The 26,431-nt window shown below is 40.0% G+C and overlaps 1 protein-coding gene across 1 annotated transcript in view; it reads left to right on the plus strand.

The window, feature by feature from the left end:
* TMEFF2 (transmembrane protein with EGF like and two follistatin like domains 2) overlaps nucleotides 1–26,431 on the plus strand; it is a 227,958-nt gene that overhangs the window by 196,122 nt on the left and 5,405 nt on the right. The window contains exon 8 of the mRNA XM_059168548.1: nucleotides 26,045–26,168. Within this exon, the coding sequence (XP_059024531.1) occupies nucleotides 26,045–26,168 (124 nt within the window). The remainder of the gene's footprint in view (nucleotides 1–26,044; nucleotides 26,169–26,431) is intronic.

Consider the following 26,431-nt stretch of genomic DNA (forward strand, 5'->3'; position numbering starts at 1 on the left):
AGGATAAATACTTGTAAACTTTGGTTCATAGGAATATATTTAAAATCAACCAGGTAAATTCTATTAAAGTATCCAACAGCAATTCTTAAGACTAAAACTGTGCTATTTCCAGAACAAAAGGCTCGAGAAGATGTTAGATCTCAGGTGTTCACAAAAACCAAAAACCTTCATAACTCAAATGGGGGAGACTGAAGATGTCTCCTAAATGTAACTTAGTGGTCAGCTAGACTGTGCCACATTCCTCGGGGAAGGACAAGCTCCCAGGCACAGACCCTCCTTGGGAAGGGGGAATAAACCTTGCCGCATCGGTTTGCGGCCGTACCTAGTAAAATAAAGTTATTGGTTTTGTAACAAGGACAATGAGGATATTTGTTTAAAAAGACAACTTGAAAAAATAGCAGAGACAACAGGAAATGATAAATGAGCAAGTCTTTGCTACAGTAATTACTTTAGTATTGAAACAAATGAGTAACTTTCACCGCAATGTTATTTTCTGTCTTAGACGAGACTACTACCCATTCATACAGGATGTGTGCTATTGGCCTTTACGCTAGAACAAAAAAGAGCCTAAGAAAGAGGAGTTGGTAAATAAATTGACTGAAAGATTTGTGTTAATGTTTTTAAAAATTTATGATGTCCTTTTTGGAAACAGACTATCTCTGATGGGACAATTTTTTTTTTTCATCTACACTAGTTTTATACCAAAAATAAATTGTTAAAAGAAAAAAAAATGAAGTAAATCTTTCTGGGGTGGATAAACAAATAACATAGAAGTATCCATTTATTGAAAGTTACTCTGTATATAGTTTGTTAATTCTGTACTGAAATGTTTTGATTTTGTGGAAAACACACTGGACAGAGTATCAAAAGACCTAAATTCTAAACCTAGCTGCTCAATTTACAAATGTTACGTAATCTAGGAAAATCTCTTAGCCTCTCTGAAAATCTTTAAAATGAAGATTATGTGTTTTCTGCCTTTTTCACATGTGTTGGAAATGAAAGTCCTTTTGTAAGATCTGACTCACTATGTAGTTATGAGGTATTATTACTGGCACAAATTCAGGATACAGAAACCTATTCTAACATGTTTTCCATATGGTCATCAAAATTTTAATTATTTTTCAGATTGAAATAATTATTTAATTTGGGTAACATAATTTGATCTAATTTTAACAAAATTCAAACAGGAATTTTAGGTTCTAAGTTTTCATTTTTTCCCTGTTTCTGCATATGGATGTATTAATTGAGTGATATTTAAAAAAAAAAAAAAAGTGACAAGGCTATTTGACTCAATCTTCTTTTGACTACATCCGAAGTTTTGAATTTGAGCCCCAGGTTGTTCCGTTCCCTGCTGATTGGCTTACGCCTTGTTCGAACTCCTTTCTCCAAAAGTACAAGGGCTATTTGGGGAAACCATTCATAATGTTACAATGATTTCCCCCCTCAATATGTTCCTAAGTAATGGAAGAGTTCATTGTACTCAGCATGTACAGATATTTCAGAATTTGAGTAAAACTTGTATTATTCTAAGGTAATGTTATTTAGCCCTGTTAAGAGAACTCAATTACAGAATTTGAATGTAGCAGTATGCCAATTAAAATTACGAGTTAGAAATGTTAAGGGCCTACTCTAGATAAGACACAAATCCATCACTCCCACATTTTTCTTACAAGTTTTACCTACTGAGAATTTCATCAACAAATACATAAATATTTCTAGTAAGTTGTGACTCTTGTCCTCTCCCTGGGTAAACAAAAAATAAAGAAATAAGCTCATTCCTTGTGTTCATAAAGATTAAATTCTCACTCCTTCCCTCCCCTCATATAAATGAGCCTCTATTCTGTATTTAAATTTCTTTGGCGGTATAAATTGCCTGTCCCCCTTTTTTTTTTTTTTTTGCCTGCTTTCTTAATCACCTAAACCTATTAGCTAATAACTCTCAGTATAAAAAAAAAAAAAAAAGAAAATGCTTTTTTTTAATCAGTAAGTTTTCCCCATATTGGGATTTGATTTCCACGTTGCCCTTTATTCATTTAAGAAGAAAAAGGAAAAAAAAAAAGCTTTTGTGGGTTGCCTCCATAGTTTATATTTACCCTCACTTACCATGATATTTTTAGTGGATCGGCTACTCGGGCTTTAGCACAATACATCTACAAACTATCATTAGACTTTGTATTTAATCTTGAGCCTTGAAATAGCATAGATCATTCACTGTTCTATGTGACATTTTAAAAACCTGGGCAAACAGTATTATTCTTAGGGAAGAAAAGCTCTTTCTCACTAGGTTCAGGATTTAGAGACAATATTGAATTGATTTGAATCAGAGAACTGTCTCTGAACACCTGAAATGAACGCAAGCCTTCGGAGGATGATCTCACCTCTTACTTCCTGCCTCCGTCTCGCGCGCTCTCTTTTGAGTGGTTCTTAATACTCACTCAAACACTGGATGGGATCAGATCCACCCCAAAGCCACAATTCGCTTTCGCTTATGCCAGAGCCCAGGCTTGCCACACTCCACACCCCATCGCGTGCCAGGCTGCTGTGCCTGGGGGTAGAGCCCTGTTAATAAGAAGCGAGTTGTCCTATGCCACCAGGAGCTATCATCTCAGACGCCAAGATCACTTGTCCATTTTACTATTTCTTCACCCCCCACCCCCCCGCGAAAAGAAATCGGCGTTTTTAAGTGAACAAAGTTTTCCTGCCTTACCCTTCAGGCAGAATTCTTACATTCCTTGGGGTGACAGAAGTTCATATCCCTTTCTGCCCCTTGGAGGAAAAAAAAGGCAAAGATGCATCATTAATCATGCAAACTGTCTCCTGCAACACTGCCAAGAAAATGATCATCCCCATCCCAACCATCAATATTCCTGACACCTGTCTAAAAGCGCAGGTCATGCATATCCATCTGCCTTTAAAGAAGTGTCAGTGTGCAAACATCCCTTCACTATTTTTAGGGTCATGCTAAAATTATTTATCACCTACCTGTCAGTTCTTCCAATTTGTCATTTTGTCCTGATCTACCAATGTCTCTTACTGGTTATTTCCTTTTTGCATTGTGTTTTTAGAGCACTAGGGTACAGGATGTTTTTGAAATTGTCAAATATATAAGAGGCAGTGAAATCTTGCCATAGGCCAGAGTTCTCACCAGGAAATCACGATGCTCAACGTCTCCCCGTGCTTAATATGAAATGCTTATATCTGGGGTTCCCGTTCTGTTGCAAGTTCTGGTACCAACTAATTTCTGGTAGGTGACTTTTGTTATAAATTCCACAACATTCCTGTCTTGGGAAATGACTCCAAAGGGTTAAAAGCACATCTTACCTATGAAACAAACCTTTTAAAATTAAAAGGCTAAAGAAAAGCTTTTCTGATTAAACTATCAACAATCAGGGGCGCCTGGGTGGCTCAGTGGGTTAAGCTGCTGCCTTCGGCTCAGGCCACGATATCAGGTTCTTGGGATCGAGTCCTGCATCGGGCTCTCTGCTCAGCAGGGAGCCTGCTTCCTCCTCTCTCTCTGCCTGCCTCTCTGCCTACTTGTGATCTCTGTCAAATAAATAAATAAAATCTTTTAAAAAAAAACTATCAACAATCAAATGCCTAGAGATATTATGTTCTATGAAAAATTCTAAATTAAAAATTTGGTAGGAAAATGTGATTTGGCATCAGAAACACGAGTGATGTCACGGTGCGTCTCATCTATTATTCTTAGTATAAAAGTCGTAATTCCTAAAAAGGGCAAGTCAAATTTTGTGCTCATCTTATAAAGTTTTAACATTTTTTTCTTTTACATCTCATGTAATTTTAAAACCAGGATAACTTTCCACGCAACCTCCTCACCTTTTTCTCCCTTCTACCTGTGTTCATTACCTCCTGCTAACACCTGTGAAATGGGTTATAGTATCTTTGAATGAGGGCGGCATTTCCACCCAGGTGGGAAAGTCGCAGGATTAAGATCGACTGAACCCTTGATTCTAGTCATTGGTACACGGCCATCCCCAGGGACACTTGTGTTAGCACTTGGATTTGGTGATAACCTCCCTGAGCCTTAGTGTTCTTTTTGTTTGTTTTTTGTTTTTATTATTACACTTAATTAATTTACATATAGCGTATAATTAGTTTCGGAGACAGAATCTAGTGAGTCTTCAGTTGCATGTAACACCCAGTTGCATGTCCATCGTCGTTCATCAAGTGTCCTCTCTCACGCCGGTCACCCCGTGCCTCCACCCAACTCCTCTTCCTATGGTCAAGAGTCCTACGGTTTGTCTCCCTCTCTGAATTCTTCTGATTTTATTCTTCCCTCCCTTCTGTGTCTTGTTTCTTAGCTTCCACATATAAGGGAAGTCATACGATATTTGACTTTCTCTGACTGACATTTTGTTTAGCGTAATACCCTCTGGTTCCCTCCATGTTGTTATGTTGTTACAAATGGTGAGAGTCCTTTTTTTTTTTTTTTTTTTGATGGCCTTGGTGCTCTTATGTGTCAATCACAGCTCTTGTATGGGTGATCTCCGTGTCTCCCTGGTAAGAGTCTCACCAGTATCCTGTACAGTGATGACATACAAAGCGACTGACTGAAGTGTTCAGTCCTTGCTAAACGACGACTTTCCCTAAATCTTCATCTGTGATGAAGTCCTGAAAATGGTTAACAACTGAGTACAGCGTCTCTTTGGAATCGTTGTGCTCCAAGTTCATCAGAATAAATTCTAAGCCTAGAACAGTGCCAGGTATTTTCAGACATTACCAAGTGACATAATTTGAACTGTGACAACCTTGAAGTACAGCATGTTGGTTCTTGGTATGGTGGCACCCAGGATTTCAGAGTGGCGGATAGAACCAAACAACCCAAGACCCGCAGTATTTGCTCATGTGGAAGACACAGTGCCTTCGAGAGATGGAGATTTGTCAGTTATCTGGACTCAGAATTTTACCTGATGAGCATCTTATGAGGGGTGAGCATTTCCTCAGTGATCCAGTAATGCCTCCTTCCTTCCTTCCCTCCTTTCTTTTACTTTTTGGAAATCAGGAAACGCAGAGGCAAACTCTACCCAAGCCTCTAACTTTAAATTCAGAGAGGCCTGTTAAACTAATAAACACTCTTATACTAAATGATGATGATTCAAATAACTTCTTTACAGCAAGTAGAAAATAAAGCATTAGGAGTGTTGAAGTAGAAACAAAATAATAGAAAACCATACTTATTTTTATTTACTTGGTGTCATCTATTATACACACAACACGCAACTTTTCTCCTCACAACCTGCCTGGGGAGGAAGTAAAATGAGTCCTTTCTAGAAGTCAGTACAGCTCAGAGATGCTGGTGTAGTAGAGCAGAGATTCGGCTGATGATTGCCAAGTGTAACTGGCAATAGGAGAAGTCGGGGGTGTTGGGAGAAGGTGGCATTTTCATTGTGCTCATCTGGCAGAGGAGAGAAGAGATCATGATAAACATAGGGAACAGCACTGACGAAGCACAAGGGCTTTGAGGAGCGGCCATGTTTAGGGGATGCAGGTACTGTGGAGTGGCTGAAGCATGGAGTCAGGAGAGGAAAAAAGGGACCCAAACTAGAATAGTGGTTTGGAGATTCCAACACAGCCCTTTCCTCGTTTGCAAGGAAAGTAGAAATGTGTTCTCTGCTCAATAGAGGTACACTGAGGCATTTTAAATGATGACATAATTTTTTATTAAAAAAGGAAAAAAAAGATGCCTTGTCAGCAAAGAGAAGACTAGCCTCGAGGGAAGGGTCGTAGGCAAGATGAAGTGGGAGAGCGTGGTCTTCACGCCAGGACATGAGGCTGAATGCTGCAGGTGGTGATGGCTGCAGAGAAGAGACAGACGGTGTGTGCATTCAGGAGACAAAAGGTCACCAGATTTGCTAACTGACCAGACATGAACGTCAGAAGAAGGGGAGAATTCATGCGAAGTTTCCTCGGTAGGAGGAAGAAGAGAGTGTTTCATTGGTTTTTCCCTCCGCTTTGCTCAAGGGAATCAACATCAAAGTACGCTTCCGAGGCTGGACGTCTAGAGAGAAGTGGAGGTGAAAACAATGAATCATAATCTTCAAGCAGAACTTGAATCTGAGGGCATCAGGGAGCTCAGGTACAAGGCAAAGCAAAGATGACCCAGAGCAGACCCCGGGAGAGCAGCGGGGCCTGTGACAGAGCTCCTGGACTTGGGACACTCACCGTCCTCTCTCCTTGTTTCCTTTCTTCCTTCTCACGTCACGTTTCTTAAAACTCTCAAGTCAAATAAATGCTTATTTCACTTCGAGAGTTGTATTTAAAAATGCCCTTCGTATTGCAAAACTTGCTTTTCGGGGCAGTCACGTGTAGCTGCTGCTTCGGTGTCCTCCGAGGTGCTCCTCCCTCTCTTCCCGGGCAGGACCCTGCGCAGCTCTCGGGGAAAGACCGCTTGACCGCCTTACTGGATGCCCACTTGCACTGCATGCGTTCCCTCTGCCGTGTTTTGTTGATTTTCTTCGCAGCGCTGAGTGAGAACACAAATGTATTTGTGTTTTTACCTTTTTGTTTTCTGTCTTCTTTCGGTACAATATAAAGTTCATGAAGGCAGGCAATTTTTCTTGTTCTGTACATGCAGTATCTGGACAAAGATGCCTGGAGTAGAGAGGGCACTAAATATTTGTTAAATAAATAAGACTGACAGTCCTCTTTCTAGAAACAAAGCTACGTGAACTTTTAAAGGAAGTTCCATATCTAATTAATGTCACTTTTGCTTTGTTCTTAAGAAATTTTGACCATATTAATATTTTTATAATTTTATAAAACTTTTGGTGCAAAATGACAGAAACAGAAGGTGCTAAAAGATGTATGTAAACTTTCACCCCCAAAAAATGTATTCCAGGTTGCGGGTTTAATTTTTTATCTCTACTGGGCATTTAAAAAACATTTTAAGGAAGGATCTGTATAGGAAATATAATTCTAAACGTTGCTTTGGAAGTAATAGCAAAGACTGTTTACTAAAAGGGGAAGAAAGAGACCTTCATATGCAAATGTATGGCATTTGAAAATGTCATATAGCCACATCTACATATAAATAAGCTGCTCTCTGAATTCCAGGGAAGGGAGACTTTGTATAGTATCAGCCAATTTCTGTATCAGAATAAAGTAAACTGATAGCGTAGCAATGAGTTAAGACATTGAAGAACACGTCTTCACTGCCTCTTAACACATTCACAGTCCTAGACCACCTGGACAAATTCAAACCAAAATGAAATCAAATCCCACAATACTTGACTAGTAATAGAAATGAACCTTCTAGAAGAAAAAGGACTCACGGATGCGAAAAAAAAAAAAAGGAAAAAAAAAGAGAGAGACAACTTTCTATCGAGTATTTGCTTCCTTCTAAATATTGACACAGGAATCAAGGGCAACATGATGTCTTCTACACTTAACCTCTGTGCCAGGGGCTGTTTTTCATGTGAAATTTTAAAGGTTGTACCTGAAAAGCAAAGACTTCTAATTTCTTACCTCTTTCCTATTTCATACTTGTACCATTGCTTCGGTACAAAAAGGTTACTTTGGAAATATCCCTCTGGTAAACCATAGCATGTAAACTTTCAGATGGGGAGAAATGACCTCCTTATATTAAATGAATTATCCTTCCAGGACAGCAGGAGACCACTCTACAAAGATATTTTTTATTTTATACACACACACACACACACACACACACACACACTCACATATATATAACAAGTACATATGTGTGTGTATGTATATATATACATACACACACCATATATTTTTTTTACTATTTTTATATTTTTTTCTGCACTGTTAGGGTGCTCCTTGCTTCTGGAAAAGTTAAGTACTCCCATTGGAACAGGGAGGCCGTTCACGGAGACCAGGCGCAGGTGTTATTTTTATTATAGGTCATTTGCTCCTTTCCAAGTTAAGACTATAGACTTAGTCACGGGGGAAAAAAATTAATAGATTATCTTATGCAACTCTTATACTTGCCATTTTATGGAGTCCACGTGGGAGTTGTGTTTCCCCAACAGGAGGACGCCCAGCAACCTGGCAGGGAGCTCCTGATCACAGTTCCATGTTGGCTGTCCAAGGTATAACAAAGCCTGCCCTCGGCCTTGCGTGGCCTGTTTGTGAGAGGCACTGGGGCTAACAGAGTAAACGTCTAGAATGATTACTGAGTGGAAACACTAGGAAAAAGTTTCAATAGGCTTAAGATATCAGCATGGAAGAAAAGGGAAAATGCAATAGTCAGAGGAAACCAAGAAACCAGAGTGGTCTTCAGATGGGTCCCATAATTGCTACCTTTTATTGAATATGGCTGAATGCTTGGCATTTTACTAGTGCTTCTCTTTGAAAAGACCCTTCGATGAAAGAATTATTATCCCCATTGTAAAGATAAGGAAATTTAGGCTCAGAAAGTTGAAGCAATTTTCCCAAGGTCACCTAGCCTATAAGAAGTCGAGAAACTGTGTAAACCGATACTTGTCTGACCGCCGAGCTGGCTGAGCTCTTTCCATTACCCCAGCCAGCCTCTCGGCATCTAGAGTAACAGGGAAACGGAGAGCAGGTTGTCTGTTGGCTACACGTACACTGTGCGGTCGGCCTCTTGTGGCAGATATTAAGGAAACCAAAAGCAGATCCTTTATGAGGATTAAAAATATCATATCAAAGAACATGCTCAGAAAACTAAAAAAGGAAAAAGAAGTAGACAAAATTTTGTTGACTTTTTGCTAAAATGTGCTGACATTTGGAGATATTTATGCTTTTCCGAACATCTGGTGGATATTAGTATGTTTTTATTCACAGTCTTCCATTATTAATGATAAAAGGAAGCTGAGTAATTATGATACACTGCCACAATGAATGAATATTATGCGTGTTTTTTCCAATGTATTACAGAATCTCATCATTCCATCAAGTAGAAAAACATAAAGTTATTTTTAAAAAGTGGAATATGGATGTTATCTTCTTGTAACAAACTTGTTTCCATCAGAATAGATCGTATTGAGTCAGCAACTCTCACATTTAAGACATAAGAATACATTTCAAGTCATAAGATTTGTTATTAATAAGTGATTCAAATTGCACTATTAATATCGCCTCTAGTTTGAAAAAATGACCTAAATCTGTTATGCATTTTTTTTGTTTTGTTTTGCTAAGGGATCATTCCATTTCTTTCATAAGACTTCATGGAAAAGAGACGATTTTATTAGAGATAGAGACACCGTGGTTTTGTCTCTTTTGTAGATTGTCAAAACGAAGTATATCTTTACTGACTCCATAATCCTACCCCCTGGCTTTTATAGAGGGCATCTTCATCTACACAGAGAGAGCGCTTGCAAGTGATCTACTACTGAATATAACTCAGTCGCTTGCACAAAACCCCGGCAACAGCATAACCTCAAAGGCGGGCTCAGATCAGCACGGCAGTGGGACTTCGGGTCCTGGTGGAGAGGCGGCCTCTCCCTGAGCGGGAATCCCACACGTACTGGGTGTGCCCGTCGGCGGGTGTCTGCTTCTTAGCAGGACGGTGTCATAGCTCCCAGGACATGCACTGCACGTCTTAATCTGCACCCCTACCCTCCTTTCCTATACGCCATGCTCCAGAAACCGCCAGTCTCCCTACAAACCATGCTCTATCTGCCATCTGGGACTTTGTATATATACGGAATACTCACATGCTTCTCTCTTCTGTCTCATTCTTATGCATCCCTCATGTCTCAGCTCACACAGCCTTCCTCTGGGAATGAAGATGACTTAGACAGTCACTTTCTTTACTGAGCACTTCCTGTGTGCCAGGCGCTGTGTTTAGCAAGAAGCTCATTTACTCAAGATGCCTATTAGTTAAAAAGAACTATAATTTATTGAGTACTTACTGCGGGCCAGATACTGCTTTAAATGTTTTATAGATATTTTACATAAAAGCTAAATAACTTGGTTGTGGTCACAGAGTTGGGGAGTGTGGTGTTGGGCAGGGATCAAACTGAACCAGACATTAAGTCCAGCTCCCAAGCCTGCAGTCTTACTGCCTCACCAGCGTTCATCGGCAGCACCGTCACTTCAGCCGTTTTCAAAGTGATAAAGCAGAGGTCCTGGGCTCCGCACCATACCCTGAGTCTGAGCCTAAATTCTCCCACATGCGGCTGGGCCTCTCCCCTTGGCCAGTCACCATGTCACGTTGTATTTCTCATTTTGCTTTTCTGTTTCCTTCTTTCTCGATGAGGAAACAGAAGGCTTGAGGAAGGAAGTCACTTGCCAGAAGACCGTGAACTCGATTAAATGCCCATGCTGAGATCTGGGCTCTCTCTGTTCCAAAGCCTGCGTTTCTCCCTCTGCGGAACCTCTTGTAGATGTGGCCAGGGCCTCTCTCCACAGAGGTGGCTGCCGGTGAAAACGAGAGCAAGGTGTCTTGCAAGGACACAAAGCGTGTTTCCAGGTCTCCTGCTTCTTTCTTTTTCGGTTCCTTTAGATGTGGTGGCTTGGTTTTTTTTTTAAGATGTGTTTTAAAACATGACTAAGAGGCCACCGGATGACCATAACTAATAATAACTAAAACATCTGCTAAGGGCTTCTCATCTGCTAGCTATTGTTCAGACGGCTCTGTGTGGATGTTCTCATTTATTCTTCACAATAACCCTGGGATGCGAACCCTCTTGTCATCCCCACTCTGCAGATGAGGGAACGGATCTGGAGAAGGGGTGTGGCTTCCTTTAACCCCAGCTGGTAGGTGCAGGAACCAGATCTGGTACTTAATTTGACCTAACTCTTCATTTGTATGAGAGACGACATTATTTGCAGCATTACCAAAAATTCACTGTCGATTACCAAAATTCTTGGATTCCTGTGACGTATCATTTGTATATTATGAGACACAGCAGACGCGTCTTGTGTTCACTACCCTTCAGAGAAACTGGTAAATCCTTAGAGAAAAGAGAGAGATGTGTGGGCCTAAAGCTCTTCATGCTCATATTTTGGTCCTAATTTCTTTGGAATGACCTAGCTTGAAAAGATGATAAAGGGTTTGTTCGGGTCCAACTTTGTTGAGCACAAAGACAGATGGGATCTTGAGATTCTGCAAAGCTGTTCCTCCGCTGGGCGTACTTCATCTTCTCTATATAAACTGATCTTCTTTAATTGGTGTGGAAGATTCATGGTTCTGACTTTCGGACAACGGTTCCCACACCGTATACGTTTAAGCCTGGCAGAACTCTGAAAGGACAATCTTGTCATGTCTAAGCACAGTCGGGACACTGGAGTATGCTTCCAGTGACCTGAGACCAATAAAAAAATAGAGATATGAAAGAACTTCTGACCCTCAAAAACAATTAGTTCATTCCTGGCATCGCCAACTATGATAGAAACGATTGTGGAGCTCCAAGGGCATGGAAATACACTCAGTCAAGTTTGGGAACTAGAAAACCGTTTTTCCAGACACAATATGAGGATGTGAAGATAGTGAATATTGAAGTTTTAATAAGCTAAAGGAAGTAGATTTCACATTTCTACCATAAGAGGTTGTTAATAAGTAATAAAAGTTTCAAAGCTAAGCTAATCAAATAGGAGTAAATTTAAATATATACATATATAGAGATAGATTGATTGGTGGATTTTATTTATTTGTTTGAGAGAGAGAGAGGGCATGAGTTGGGGGGAGCAGAGGGAGGGGAGAGAAACAAGCAGACTCCCTGCAGAGAGGGGACCGTATGTGGGGCTTGATCCCAGGACCCTGAGATCATGACCTGAGCCACCCACATGCCCCGTAAGAGTAAATTCTTAAGCTCAAAGACCAAATCATTCCTTTTTAATCTCCCCACTAAAAAAAAGGAAGACTTACTTGATACTTTAATTTTTTTAATTAGTGTATGTTTTATAAAAATAAAATATTTATATTATAGGAAATTGCCTCTGCTAACCAGATACCCTCTGTCAAAATGACTGTCAACATTTTGGTGATTTCTTTCCAGACTTTTGCATTTTCCACACATTATATATTTCAGTATTCTTCTCATTTTCCTATGTCATCAAAATTCTTCACAATTTCTTCTACCTCAGTAATATTTTATCACTTAGTTATGCTACAACTTACTTAACTATATTATACTATTGCTGAAAATGTTGATAGTTTCCCAGTTTTCATTTTTATAAAGGATGCTGCAATTGATTTATTTATAACATGCCTTTGCTTTAGAACCTCCTGATATATAATAGCGTATTTGTTTTTGAAAGCTTGTACATTTTCTTTTCCACCAATGGTATCTTAAATTCTGGTCTCTGCCCTGTCAACCCCTGCCCAACTAATGTGAGCTGTGCACTTCCATTTAGTACCGTTCTCGTCCAGATGGACCGAAGGGCCCACTTACCAGATACCGTGCTGAACGACTGAACTGTCCTGCTGTTTGCTCTCAGCTTTTAGACACAGCCTGATATAAAGCTTAAAATATATATATATATATATATATATATATATATATATATACTCTAATCTGAGTAAACAGACCCAAACAATATACGTAGTAAAGAGGTAGAAGTAAGTAAATGAAATATTGACAGTGGTTTTCTTTAGGTCGTAAAGGAGGATTTTCTTTCCTTCTTTAGCTTTCTATATTTTCTACTATTTTTAAATCAATGTGAATTGCTTTTATAATGAAAAATACCCAATATACTTTATTTTTAAGAAAAAAATATAGAAACGTAGCTATTTAGCCCTCTCAAAACCCCCACATTCTTCACATTGAGTGATACACAGTTTCCCATTAGTAAGAGAAACACCTGCAGCCGTAGCTCTACCTACAAGTTCAAGTGCAGGAGGAAGCAATCATAGGGATCTCTCCAGGCAAAAAGCATTTCTGTCTCAATTATCTGCATCCTTCAGACAAAATTGTTTTCTGGCCTGGAATTATCCAGATGGCTGCCTCTTTCATTTGTGCCCCTAACCCTACATGTACAACTCTAAGACTATCTTTTACCATTGAAAAATTGAGAAGAAAACTCCAGATTAAGAAGAGAAACACAAAAAATTTGTTTGTGGGTATATGAGAATTCTTTGAACTATCTTTGTAACTTTTCTATCAATGTAAACTATTCTAAAAAAAAAAAACAGTTTATTTAAAAAAAATGAGAACACATGGCCTCTGGAGTTAGTTTTCTGCCTTTGAGCTACTGTATGACATTAGGGAATAATTGAATATTTCTGGCCTCTACCTCCTAATAGAGCAAGGAAAAAAATACATACGTGCACACATTCATGTTCATTACCTAACATTTAGAGGTGTTGCAGTCACATATAAAATAATAGATACCAAAAAAACTTTAAAAGACACAAATCATTAAACAGAGTGGAATAATAACATAATTTAATAATCTTTTGACCAAAATAGGACCTATTTTATATAATGGAAAGTGAAGACAGCAAACTTATTTTTAAAATAATTTATATTTTCTTATGATAATTTTTTTCAAAAAGAGAGAAAAGTGCTTTGCTTAAAAGCATTCCTCAGTGATGCTTTTTCACAGTCTAATTTTCCCTTTCATTTCACGGTATTTTTTATCTTGCCTTTAAATTTACATCTTCAAATCCCTTGTAGACCATTATAAATGTCCTTCCTCTTAATTTAGAAGTCCTTCCTCCTACTAAAGATTTCCATTTAATAATCATAAACTTGCTTAATATTATCAATAGACATTTCTCCATTTCACCCCTTAATAATTTTCTTGCTAAACCATGAATTTACTCCCATTAACATCATTTATACTGTATACATACCCAAACATAACAGAATTTTCAGAAATCATAATCAGAGATCCCTCATGTTTATACATCGGAGCTTAACCGATTCTCCTCTGGTCTTCTGCATTACACAAAAGACACTACCCAGATGTTCAAGCCAAAAACCTAGTCATCTTCGATTCATTCCTCCCATATTACAGGACACAAACAAGTCATATTCAGTCTACCTTTAAGATTTATCTGCAATAGAAGTTTTGTTATTTTATTTTTTCCCTTCGTTGCTGCTACCCACGTCCAAGACTTAGCCGTCGTCTTTCGCCCACACTATTACAATAGTCTCTTGTCTGTTCTTCATTTGCTCTTCTCTCGCCCCTCAATGAGCTACTTTCCATCTCTGTCAGATCTGCTCAAAACCACCCGAAATATTGCCCATTGCACGGTCAGCTGGTACTCCTTAACATGGCTTCTAAGCATCTATGTAAAAAGGAATCAGTGATTCTCTAATCCATCCTGGCCCCTCTCTGGTCCACCTGACACACTCTGCTCTAGCCACAGTGCTGGTTCCTGGGACATCTCTTCCCTACATCAGTCTTTTTCCATTTGTGTCATTCACTCTGGCCAGGAGCCTTCCCAAGGCTTCCCAGGCAGCTCTTTTTCATCCTTCCTTCTCTAATATCCTTTCCCTCACTCTCTGAAGTGCGTCTCCCACCCTAGCCCGCTCTGAGTACCTTATTTTTCCCTGTAACATTTCTAATTGAGATGTTGGGTTTTTGTTTGTTTTTCATTTTGTAGACTGCCCATCTCTGTCTCTCTAATATGTTTGCCATTCAGGAGAGAAATTCTTCTGTTTGACTCACCACTACATATCCTGAGATTGTAGTAATTGGATATAGGAGGAGATCAGTCAATATTTTTAATTGAATTAAATAAATTGATGAATTAATTAGGCATGATATGATGCAGATCTAGTAAGTTTCAAAACATCATAAAAGAAAATATGTTTCTTGTCTACTGTGGATCCAAAGGTCTACACAGTCGCACACCAAGAGCCAAAAGTCATGGGTTGATACTGGCAGCATTCATTACAGAACGAGTGAGGTGCTTTGTTTGAATTCTCTGTACCATACTCCACTCCCATCTTGGGGCATAGTCATTTGGGGCTTTCCCTAATTCAAAATAAATGGTTCCTTATAAGCTCCGATTCTAAATGTCAGCTGCTTTATTTCTCATGGATAAAATAGGTGTTTGACTTTTTCCAAATTCAAATTTATACATGTTTTATAACCCCCATTGATTTCTTGAGTGGTTAACCATGTACTTGGAGAGTGTAAATGATACACTGGGAGTGTGTTAGACCTGTTAAAAGGTAAACTAACGCTTGAGACTGCTAAGTGCCATTTGGTTAATAACTAATTTCAAACTCTAAATGCTGCCCAAATGGAAAGAAGCTAAGATTCACATCTCATCCTTAACTATTTCTAGAGCAGCTTTTTGTACTCAAAGTTATCACTGACTAGAAATTAAGGAAGTACCAGAAGCAAATCAGTTATTCAAAACTGGAAAGAAGAGAGAGAGAACCCATAGCGATTTAGAATATTTGACAAATGAATTGTCCTAGATTTTAAAGATTTGCATTTTACTGAAGGATGACACTTCAAAGAACACTTAATGTTCAGATTCTCTTAATGCAGTACTATAAACTCCCACTCTTCTTAAACAGAAGATGCAAAATAAACTGACATTTCCTTGAGGAGTAGGTATTCCATAAAGCATCAGCTATCCGGGCGTTCTGAAACCGCAGCAGAGATAGTGTGGGAGATCATAACACACCTGTGACCTAGAATCCTTTTGTTGAAAGGTCATCGGTGTCACTTGCTTCTTTCTAACAAAGGTAAAATGTAGCATCATTTGTTGTGTGACAAAATGATTATGTAAGATAACTGCCTTTCTTACAAGATGAATTAATAAATCAAAATAAATGAAGCCCCTCCCATGAAGCTTTCCTCTCCTCTCAAAAATTCTTCTTTACTGGGATTTTTAGCATACTTTGGCATATCAGCACCTTTAAAGCATAGTTTCTGTGTTGCAAATGCAGTGAACCACAGATATTTCAACATAAATTTAAAGTAAGTTAATCATATCATGTATCACCCAAACTCGGAACTTTTGAGAGTAAAACGATGCTAGAAAAATAAACATCAGCGGAGACTGCCCAAGTCACAAAGTAGCGGAGACCGACCCTTGAGCTCTTTCTCACTCATTCCATACACGTCATTAGAACACGTATTTCATTCGTGTAAGGGTCTGGTTGCTGAGCTCTGGCTGTGTCCATTTGCAAGGGCTGTCACAACAAATTACTGCAAACTGGGTGGCTTACAACAACAGAAGTTTATAATCTCATAGTTCTGGAGACTTAGAGTCTGAAATCAAGGTGGTGTTGGCAATGCCAGGCTCCTCCACAGGCCAGAGAGGAGGGCGTACCTCCTTGCGGCTCCCAGCTGCGGGAGGCTCCCGCACTCCTCGGTGTGTAGCATCATGGCTCTGACCTGCTCACGTCCTCACGTTGACTCTGCTTGTGTGTCTTCATGTAGCCTCTGCTCTAGAATCGTCTGTGTAATCTTGTATGTATATAACCCGATATAACCCTGTAATTTAGGGCTCAGTCTAATTTGGTATGAACTCATTAGAGCTGATTACCTATTTCCAGATAAGACTGTGTTCTGAAGTTCCAGGTAGCTGTGGGTTCAGGGTGGCGGCAGGAGGGGCGTTCGTTGACCCAGTACAGGAACGAATAAAATATTTGGCTGTTATATTACCAGATCATCATTAGACAGAATGTTTTACTGAGGGTAAAAAAAAAAAAATTATAATACTGGGCATGAGAATAACTTGTTCACTCATATTATCCCGTCTCTAACGTAACGTGTTAAATGGAGGAACGACATAGAAACCTCTGACGGATTGTCGCATCATTGAAAGTTTTATTTTAGGAAACAATACCACCTTTATTATCTGTAGTATTCTGCTCAAACACAAAGATACCTGATTTGTAGACATATACTAGGATATAATTGAGAAATACCATCAAAACAAAATCATTTTTTGGGGTGTCTGGGTGGCTCAGTTGTTAAACGTCTGACTTCGGCTCAGGTCATGATCCCAGGGTCCTGGGATCGAGCCCTGCATCGGGCTCCCTGCTTGGCGGGGAGCCTGCTTCCCCCTCTGCCACTCCCCCTGCTTGTGTTCCCTCTCTGTCAGATAAATAAATAAAATCCTAAAAAAAAAACCAAACAAACAAACAAAAAAAACAGAATAACTTTTCAATGACGTGGACGTTCACCGGCTATGCTATGTTCAGAAATTACTTCTTAGGAAAATTATTAAATTCTGCTTAGTATTTACTCCATGACTTCTTTATTATCAGAAATACAGCACAATCAGCTACATTTGTTTCTGAAACTTTTTTGTCTCATCATCGAATATTAGAAAAGATGGTGTACCTTCTAACCCTTTCAATGAGAATCACTTACATTAATTTGGTCAGGTACCAACATATGGCCGTACTCCAACTTTGCAAATGAATCCGAATCTACACTATAAATTCTCTAATTGCCCTTTTTGGGCCATGACATCATATGGGAGAAATATGCAAACTCATCAACCCATCAGTTGCTTCTATTTGCACTTGAGTCATTTGTAGGTGTCTGTCTTGTCTTTTATGGTTAGCAACACGTTTTTGCTCTCCAGCCTTCTGTCTTTCACAGAAGACGACTGAGGACGCATAGCAAATACGGCTTTCCCTTGTGCATCTATTTCTGTCCTACTGAATATATACATTCTAGTGAGTGTACTGAAGTTCTCCACCACATTGCAACTTACCTCTCATTTTTAAAAAGATTTATTCATTTGTTTGTGAAGGGAGAGGGGCAGAGGGAGGGAGTGAGGGAGAACCTCAAAGCAGACCCCCTGCCAAACATGCAGCCAGATGCAGGGCTTGATCCCAAGACCCTGAGATCATGACCTGAGCCCAAATCAAGAGTGGGACGTCGGAAAAGAGACTACTAGTTTGACCAATAAAGATGTTGTGGGTTGATGGAGGTCACAGCAGTTTTTCTGAAGGCGTGACTAGAGAGCAGTGGGTAAATATTGCGTGGGAGTTACTGCAGGAAGCAAAGAGCAGGCGTGTAGACAGCACTTGGATGAAGTCTAGCTTCTTAAGAAGAAGGGAAGGGAGACGAGAGGCCTGCGAAGGCACCTGCAGTAAGACAAGTTTGTAAATTCTTATTTGAAGAAGAAAGACATTCAAAAATGCTTGCATGCTGGTGGCAAGGAGCAAAGAGGGAGGGAGAATTGAAGATGCAGGAGAGAAAGCAGGTCACCAAGGGAGAGAGCCCTGGAGGAGGATGGAGAAGTTGGGACTCGTGACGGTTTGGTCTCAGACAAGATATCTCTCCTGAGGCAGGAGGAAGAGAAAAGAAAAGAACTGGTTTTCAGAGCAGCAAGAGGATCCACGTGGGATAAAGAATCAGGAAGCACAAAGGGCAAACAATTAGTAAACTATGGAGGCAAGATAGCCTCTTCTTTTTAATGAGTCCTTAATCACCTGGACTGCATGTTGCACTGGCAAAAGCTGGCTTTGACCCGGGTGCTGCTTATTGATCGTGCAAATTTCTAAGCTAAGCAGTTCAACCTATTTGAGCTTATGTTTCCTCATTTACACAAAATGGGATTTTTATAAATCTACCTTAAAGTGCTATAATAAGGAATACATTTTATCATGTAAAGTATTAACACAATGTTGGGCATGTTGTAGATTCTCCAGTAAATGTAGATAAAATATATCATCATCTTGTCTTGCAAATCTGTTTTCTTGGCTATGTTTAGAAAACAAAAAACAAAATCTGGGGTGCCTGGGTGGCTCAGTGGGTTAAAGCCTCTGCCTTCGGTTCGGGTCGTGATCCCAGGGTCCTGGGATCGAGCCCCGCATCGGGCCCTCTGCTCAGCGGGGAACCTGCTTTCCTTCCTCTCTGTCTTCCTGCTTCTCTGCCTACTTGTGATCTCTGTCAAATAAATAAATAAAATCTTAAAAAAAAAATCTTGGGAAGACAGCCAATAAATACAGCATGTAACATACAGTACACAGCACAACACTAGACACATAGTAGGTAGTCAAGAAATATTCATTTAGCAAATTACCAAAAGCCATTTTTTGTCCTATTTACATCATTAAAACCTTTATTTCTGCTGCATTTCAGTGATTGCTCCAACCGGAACCCTCCTCACTCTCTGTTGGCTAATAGCTTCAGGGTCATGGAGGAAAACAAATGTGTCACCTAGAAAGGTTTCTCTGAATGATTTAACCATTTCTGAAAATGCAGCCCATGAAGGGAAAAATGGCTTGGCTCACATACCCTAGAAGGCAGCAGGGAACAGGGCCTGAACCCTCTGTTACTTGCTCTGTCGTGGTCAACATTGTCATCCGGCAGGCTCTCTAAGATGCCCCGTCAGCCACCGAGCAAATAAATTTGGCCAGAAGCGTGTAGATTTAGTTGAAGACTACAGAAGGAAGAGAAGGGGAGTATTCTTGACATAAAATGGCTCCCAGTCCGTTTTTTTTTTCCCCTTCCTCTAAAGTTTGTAGTAAACTTTGTCATCCAAGAGCATCTGGAAAGTGAGAAGGGTTGCTTCAGCGAAAGCTCCGTGGGGAAATCTCCAGCAAATGGCCCCAGATAAGCTCCAGGCAACTCCAGCTCTGGACTCCTGAGAGGTTAATGATCCCTACGTCTTCGTAAGGCCTGATATGTATGAAGTGTTGTCAAAGACGTCGGAAGTTCCATAAAATACTGTATTTTTAAAAGGTCTTCAAGCTAAATCCTCTAAACCTATAGGAGTTACCCACTTGCTGGGAGTTAATAGGCTCTTGACTGAATGGTGGAGTTTGAGAAGGACCATTCGCAGCCGAGGACAGCTTTTGTCAGTAAGAAAAGGGAGCTCGAAGGCTCCCTTCACGCCTTCGAGGGCTCTGCCGTCCGAAGCCAGGCAGGCACTTCAGGGCAGAGGAGGGAGCAAGTGGCGAAAAACCTGCCTATTTTCCTTTTACTAATAAGCAGATACGTCTGTATGTATTATTTATTATTATTCTGTAAAATCCATGACGTGTACTTTTGACGTGCAGAGTTGACGGCTGTGTCTGTGACGCAGCCTTGTCATCACAAGTCCCGGAATTACAATAACTGTACTTTAGTGTCGTAAGTGAAAATGCTGACATACAAGTTTCTTTCCTAAGATGGTCCAGATTTCTCAGCTTTTGTCTGTGTAAATACATTACCAGTAGAAACTCAGATAATAAAACCCCATGCAAATAACCGTGCGATATTGTTGCATTTCAATCATTCCAGTCCCCAAATTACTATTTCTATTTCAGATGCTAGTACTTTTTCCAATTTAAATTCAAACAATTCTTGAATAATGTCATCAAGGCCTTGCCTGAGAATGTAATAACATGAAAATTAGTTCTCCTCTGCTTTATTTTCATTTGTGTGTCCAATAGGAATATTTATACACACAAGTGGTAATATGGATAATCACACATCACATCTTGTAGTGCCTGATTGATGGTGAGGTAAGAAAAAATGTCCCCCTGTCTCTGCTCCTCCTATTTCCCAACCCAGACCATTCCCTAAGTGGTGAAATTTTGGATCTAAATACTTTTAATGACTTTTCTGAAAAGCCAGTAGAAGAAGCATTTGTAGAAGCATTTGTAGAAGCAGTAGTAGAAGCATTTGTAGCAAGGGGCTTGGTTTCTGTTTTGAAGTTATTTTTCCAAATCTTTTACAGAGATTAAATAACTCAGAACATTGTGACTGAGTCTCTGCTCTTTACCAAAGGAGAATTGATTGTGTCCTCAAATGCCTTCGTGTCCCGTGCGCTCTCCTGTCACTCGCCGGCATTCTCATTTGAGTCTGTCTTAGAGGCTTAAGAGGGGAGAGACTCTTCTCATCTCTTCATCTGGGCCTTGAAGAAACTATGACGGTGGGGGAAGCTATTACGCAATTTGTTAAGTTGCGAGAACCCCACTGCGTTGCATCCAGGACCTGTTCGATGGGAACACTTTTCTGGTCTTTAAAAAACTTCTGCTGCAGTTGAAGCTAGACATGAGGCTTTACTGCCACCTCATATGCTTAGCCCTGATAAGATAAGGAGAGGAAATCCTAAGAATTCTACGTCTTCTCTGAAACCAGCTCTAATCAACAATGGGAACAATCATGACTTCACTTCCACATTCATATTTTATTCCATCCCCGGCACGGTATAAATATAATAGAAAGAAAGACACTTTTTTTTCCTGTTCGTTAAATAAACAAGACACCTTTTTTTTTTTCCTGTTAGTTAAATATTTTCAAATGGGTTTGCAGCTATGGCAGTAAGTAGGGGGCAGGTAAAGTCGAGTATCCCAGGAGCTGTGCAAGTGCCTGAATACTTCTGGGCTGGGGTTTCCTTGTGCCATAATTAAATGTAAAAAAAATATATAGAAGTTTTAAACAAATATATTCAAAATGGAAAGTGTTAGTTTTCTGGAAAAGTGTGGACCATTTTGTGTGCCCAAAGGAAAAGCTTGTTGAGAACATCATAAATGAGATGGTACTACTCCTGTGCTTGCATTTGTCAAAGATAATTTGAGATGTTGAAGTATAATGTGAGAAATTGAATTTAATCCACAAACATATTGTTCCCTCAAAGGAAGGTAATGCATAAAAGAGCTCACTGTATGCTAGAATGTCTGAAATATAGACACTGTAAATATTTAAGATATCATATGCCCTTTGATAAAGTGCCCCCATAATTAAGCCAAAGTGATTTCTTTTATTTACTATAGCTAAATAATGTTCCTACTTGCTTAATTCTTTTTCCCCAGTATATCAAAAATAATATTTTATAATAAATATCAGTATATATTTATTGGTAATTTATTTAGCAGTAGAAATATGTTTGAAGAACCTAGAGGTCTGAAATAATTAAATCTCCCACATAACAACACTACAAAATCTTAGCAGTAGTAAGAAGACTTCTTTGTAACACCACCAGGATGTCGCTACTTCACTCTGCTACTCACTCACGTACTGAAGAGCTCTGCTGGCGTGAAAACGTGCGGTAGGAACTTGGGTCCCTGAAACTTGGGTCCCTGAAACATGCCCTGAGTCCTCCATGTTACCTCTAGTTTAGGATCTGTTCCCCTTACTCTGAAATCTTCTCGCATTCCTCAGGAATCTGGTGCTACGGATTTGTAGATATCCTCAAGAAAGGCCTTGTTAAGGCAAAGGAGTGCTACTTCCAGAGAAATCTTGTCTGACCAGCCCCCGAAAGGCCTCTCAGACTACAGTGCGCCGTGGGCAGGGCCCAGTCCTCTAGCTGGGAGGTGCAGAGTTTGATCTTACAAAATGCCAGAGCTGAGTGGGCTGGAGAAAGCTGACTTATGCAAAAAAAAAAAAAAAAAAAGAAAAGAAAAAAAAAAAACACACAGAAAGTCACAACCAATCAATTTAACTCCTGTGAAATATGTAACTGTCAAACGGATGAGGAATCCGGGTGGTCATGTAGGCTACACAGAAATCAAATTATTTTCAGACTGTCCAGAGAACAGGGCATCAGAGGAAGGGAAGCAGGTTGACTGAGAGAACGAGGAAGCAGCGTCAGACCTAACAGCTTTGTGCCTCCGCGTCTGCAGCGGGACTTGAGGTTCTCCAGTTCAGGTTGGCTTCTCGGGGCAACACCGCCCTGGAGAGCCTTTGGATAGAGAACATGACTTTCAGAAGCTCCTTTGACAAGCTCTAACCTTTGTCCCAGGAAGCATTCTTTCTTTGGGTCCATGGGTAGTTTTAGGCAATTTTATATTGTCCCATTTCTGCTTCAGTCCGTAATGTGTTGTCTTCAAAGATTAATTCCCTGAACGACATCTTATTTCCAGCTTTTGGGGAAGAAAAGGGCAGGGATAATGCTACACGCACACACACACACGCACATGCACACGCACACGCACACACTCTGGGCCATATTGATTTAAGGCTCTGAAACGCCAGGCCCAGCTCTGCCCCTTTTCTACCTACTTCCCTCCCTTGAGTTCTGTTACGGTCAAACCTTGCCAGTCTTCATTCCCTCTGGCTCTTGCCTCCCTCCCCGGTCTCTTCCCCCGAGTGCACCAGGACAGAAACAACGCATAGAGCTGTCTGTGCGCTAGAGCTAACCACTCCTGCAGCCCTCAGCTAGGGCGTTGACTCGCAATGGGCCTGCGATCCTGTTAGCTGTGCTGCAATTAATTCAGATTACACCAGAAACGTCTCTTAAAAGGGTCAGGATCCCTTTCAGAATAAATCATTTGTGAGCATTCAGTAGGAAACTAGTTGAAGGTTTTATACAGAAACATGGAGAGTTTCTACCATTGCCACGGTCTCTTTTAGCAGAAAGAGCACAACCCCTGCCCTAAACCTCTTTTTCAGGAGAGGATGGAGAAATGGGTGTCTACATCAGCCACTGTAGGAAACATACATGCTTCCAGTTATCATTTTTAGGTGATTTTAAATCTTTAAGTGCTTCAGGAGTGCTCGAATACCGAGGCATAACATCGGGGTCACAAAAACTATCATCCACACACATATTTGGTTGAAATATTAGATTTTTTCTGTCTCTATTCTTAATATACTCAAATCTCATTTCTAAAATACGTCTGTCGCATTACTAGAAGTGGTTATATATTCAGGTTTTCAATCAACTGGTTTACTTGGTTGGATTGACTATAAATTTGTTGACATATATTGATGATTCCGCATTTTCTTGCTCAGGGATCATTTCTTCTACTCATTTATTTTCAATCTCTCTAACGTACTTATTTGACAGTGTCCTACAAACAGCAGAACCGAGCACTCCAAGCCCAGAAGGACTGGTGTAAACTAATTAGCAGACTTTATGATGGGAACTCTTCCCTCACACATGATCATCCTGTCTGGATAATGAACTTTGAGAAAATCTCTTGTTCCTACCACACTAAGGCAGCAGCCTCACTCAAACAAGCTCCTACTTTGCCCTTGGACTTGGGTCTGTAACTGTGAACATGGTACAAATCCAAAAACAAAAACAGCTCCATCTAGCTAGGGATGGAGTTAAAAATGAAATAGCCTAAAAATGGATTTTGAGTTAAGAAAATTCTTGATCTTCTTTTGCAACTGACAAAAAGAGAAATAGGCCTAAGAAGGTATGTTTGAAAAATGCCATGCCCGAAATCATGATGTAAATTGAAGTGTAGGGAAGTTAGAGGAAATTCTCCTGCCTGCAGGTGTGCGGAAGCGCTGGAGGGTTACTAACAAACACAAAAGAGAAGTGTTGACTCGTTTGTTACGGGGAGAAGATCCAGAAGTGAGAGTGAGAATCAGTGCTGGTCTGTTAGGTCAGCCGTGGGGCTTGCAAGCCCCGCTGTGAAAGTCGCCTTTAAACAGCACATGCGTGGTTCAGCCACGCTAGCTCACCGCCTCCTGGCAGCTGTACCAGACGAGCCTCGCCTTCTGCACGGGTTCGTGAATAACCACGAGCCGTCTCAAGGTGCATCAGAATAGCAGCACCATCCCACTTCTGTTTTGGTCACATATTCCCATATTGGAAATTTCACCCAACATTATTTATTTCAGTTTTTGTGTGTTTGCTCATTATAGCTGTCATTTGTTACCAAAAACACCACGACATAAAGCTCTGAAGTACCCTAGAGGAGTGGGAGAAACTGAAAGAGAAAACTTGGTGTGTTTTTAGTCTTTTCTGTGCAAGTGGTTTTTCATTTTAACAATATTCATCGAAGTCGAAATAGGATACAGACAAAATGTCACCTAAATAGGTAAAGAGACACAAATACAGGACAAAGGAATGATTTAAAGGCCATGTCCAGTCTCCCTAGCATACTTAAAATAAATCCTTCATTAATTTGAGTTGTGATTTGAAATATTACCCATCACACAAACGTGCATAAATATTCCTACACGAGAAAGTGCTTACCGTATGTACCAATATGCTGCAAACTTGAAAGTTCTGCAGATGACTAACTAGATCTTAAAATGTATAGATACTTTCCAGCTCTGCTTAAACATAAATAATGCATTTATACGATTCACCTGTATTAAAGGTATTTTTTCTCCTGATGAATATATGCATCACCTATGACTGCCAAAAACTGTGAGGATGCACCGTAATAAAAGCTGTACCTCTGTGTGAAATAATAGGAAATAATTTATTTCATGAAAACAGTAATTCATTTTTAATCTTCCATGACCGCTGCTTTCATTACTTCTTTTACCGTGGGATTGAAGAGTTTCTCAGATTGAAATCAAGAAAATTATATTTTTCATGTATTTAGGCAAGAATTTTAAAGTTTGTCAAGTCAGGTCATGGATTTTGGAAACGATTCAAACAAAAGCAAAATTTTATATTACAAAATGAATATAATCCAAAGACTACTTAGAGATAGCACTACAAATAGGAAGCACATGTATTTGGGCTAGAAGGTCAGAACAAATATCTCGGCATCTTCGTGGAGACATAAGAAAACAAAACTTGTTAACGATGGAGGACAGGATTCACTCTAGACGACAAATTCTTTCCTTTACCGTAAGTTCAGCTTTCACATCACATTGTTAACACAGGCCAGCTCCCATGCATTGGAACACACTTAGAGCTTCCAATATGTGCTGTATTAGTATCTCCATAAATGATTCTGAAATAAAGTTTCTCTTTCAATAGCTTTATTTTGGCAATAAGAAAATGCATGGGTGCTGGTAGAATCCCCTTCGCAGTCAATGAAAAAACCCTGAAAGAACAAGTCTGCTGCTGTTTGCATTTAGTTTGGGAAAACGTCTGTTTAACAACTGAACACGGCCCTATTTTAACTTTTAAGCTCCCACACTGAGAAAGTATCAAGGTATTGCAGCAATTTACTCTTAGGGACATTATGCTGGGCTTTGAAATTCAAAAACTAAGCTAGTTCTTGAATTATTTTATGATCAATGTACAGTCTCCACACAAGGAAAATTAAAGCTGTCTGCCAACTCTTGGAAACATCACTGGCCATTAAAGATGGAAGAAATTGCATAAAAGCATGAAAAGCGCTGGGTAATTTTGCAGTTTCATCTCTAAACACAATGAGAAGATGTCTGTCTGTCAGTCCTTCTCCGCTCTTCAGTTCTTGCCCTTTTAAATATCTTCGCCTGTTACGGCTTTGCTTCTTGACGTACTGGTTGATCTCACTGAGCTAGGAAAGTATTTACAAGGGGTGCCTGCTTTTATCTGTATTCACAGAGAATGCTAACAAGTTAGAAGAAAGTGCAAGAGAACACCACATACCTTGCCCAGAACACTACAATGGCTTCTGCATGCACGGGAAGTGTGAACACTCGGCCAGTATGCAGGAGCCCTCTTGCAGGTAATGTTTTCGCTCTTTAACTTTATACTATGTAAAGTCAACACAGAGAACTAAATTCTGGATGATTGCAAAGAGTTGCACGGCATTCTGCCCGACTGGGTGATCAGCCGCAAAACTTTTCACTGCCTCTCCTGCACACATGCCCCCCTCCCCCCCACACACAGACGGACAGACATACACACACGCACACACAGACACCCACTAGAAAACCATGAAATGCACGTGCCTTACATACCCGCAGACCATGTAGCATATCGTTATGG

Source organism: Mustela lutreola, chromosome 3 (assembly GCF_030435805.1).
Source record: "Mustela lutreola isolate mMusLut2 chromosome 3, mMusLut2.pri, whole genome shotgun sequence".
In the NCBI taxonomy this organism is placed as follows: Eukaryota; Metazoa; Chordata; class Mammalia; order Carnivora; family Mustelidae; genus Mustela; species Mustela lutreola.